At 43.7% G+C, this 1,299-nt stretch overlaps 1 protein-coding gene across 1 annotated transcript in view; it reads right to left on the reverse strand.

Moving 5' to 3' along the window:
- LOC137643760 (nucleolar protein 58-like) overlaps positions 1-613 on the reverse strand; it is a 648-nt gene extending 35 nt beyond the window's left edge. Inside the window, exon 1 of the mRNA XM_068376449.1 lies at positions 1-613. This exon is cut by the window's left edge and continues 35 nt beyond it. Coding sequence (XP_068232550.1) covers positions 1-613 — 613 coding nt within the window.
- Positions 614-1,299: the final 686 nt, after the last annotated feature.

Consider the following 1,299-nt stretch of genomic DNA (forward strand, 5'->3'; position numbering starts at 1 on the left):
TTCTCGTTCTTCTCTTTCTCCTTCTCCCCTTCTCCTTTTCCTCCTCCTTCTTCTCCTCCTCCTCCTTCTCCTCCTCCTCTTCTCTGGGAGAAGTTTCCTTTTGGAGCTTCTGCTCTTCCTGGTGGTGGTCGTTGTCAGGGAGAGCCCCTTTTGAGGCTAGTAGCCAGCTCAGCACCTGACCCACACCAGATGCCTCTCCAACGACCTCCTTCTCTTCCTTGTGTCCGTTGGCATCCAGGTCCTCTGCTGCCTTACCTACTTTGTCTTCGTCTTCTTTATTGACACTAACATCCTTCTGTCCATCCTTCTTAACATCCTTCTCGGTCGAAATTTCTAAACTTGACCTGTTAGGTCTCACTTTCCTCGTTCCAGGTCTGCTCACTTCTTTCTTCTTATCTCTCCCTTCAAGTTGCTCCTCGAGTGAAGAGATGATCTCCTTTGCCGCAAGTAGCTCGTCCTTCAGACCAACATTTTCTTTGGTGGTTTGGACGATCCTGTCCTCTGCCATTTGCTCACCAGACCTTAGATGGCAGACACGTTCCTTGAGACTATCTCTCTCCTTGGCAATGGAACCCATACTCTTCTTTAGTTTGCCAATCTCTCCTGAAGCCATAGACAGCTCATCCTTCGCCCTACAGGCTTCTTTCTTGGTGTCTTTTAACTCATTTACGAGTCAGGTGTGATTTCCTTCATTGGTCAAGTTTTTCGTCTTAGCCTCAGTCAGGCTCATCTCCAGCCTCTCTTTCTATGTTTTCATCTCTCTAATGATCCCCAATTGCTCCTCAATTGTCTCTTTCAGTTCCCCCAGTCTCTTCCTCAAATACAGATTCCAACCGATGAATAAAGGTCACTTTTTCATCCTTAGCTCTTTCCAGTTGCTCACTCATTTCAAGATTTATTTGTCCCATCTCACTTAATCTATTTAGATATTGTCCGATGGAAGCATCTTTATTAGATTATTCCTCTTTTAGGTGATCGCTGCTTTTTTGATGTTGCAACTTAGTCGAGAATTTCTCAATCTCGATTTCTTTTTCCTTTTGAAGAGTTTCGATTCTGTTGGAGAGACCTTGAGTCTGTGCTTTCAGTTCCTCTATCTCTTCCTCGAGTTTTGCTTCCCTCTTAATTTGGGCTTCATTTTCTTCTTGAACTTTTTCCAATTGTTGAGTCAGTCCAAGAATCTTTTGGTCCTTCTCAGTTAATTTATCTAAATGATCTCCAATTGCAATCTCTTTATTAGAGAGTTCACTCTTTAGTCGCTCGTTGGTTAGTTGAAGATCCTGCAACTTGGATGAGAAATGT

Source organism: Palaemon carinicauda, chromosome 7, assembly GCF_036898095.1.
Source record: "Palaemon carinicauda isolate YSFRI2023 chromosome 7, ASM3689809v2, whole genome shotgun sequence".
NCBI classification, from domain to species: domain Eukaryota; kingdom Metazoa; phylum Arthropoda; class Malacostraca; order Decapoda; family Palaemonidae; genus Palaemon; species Palaemon carinicauda.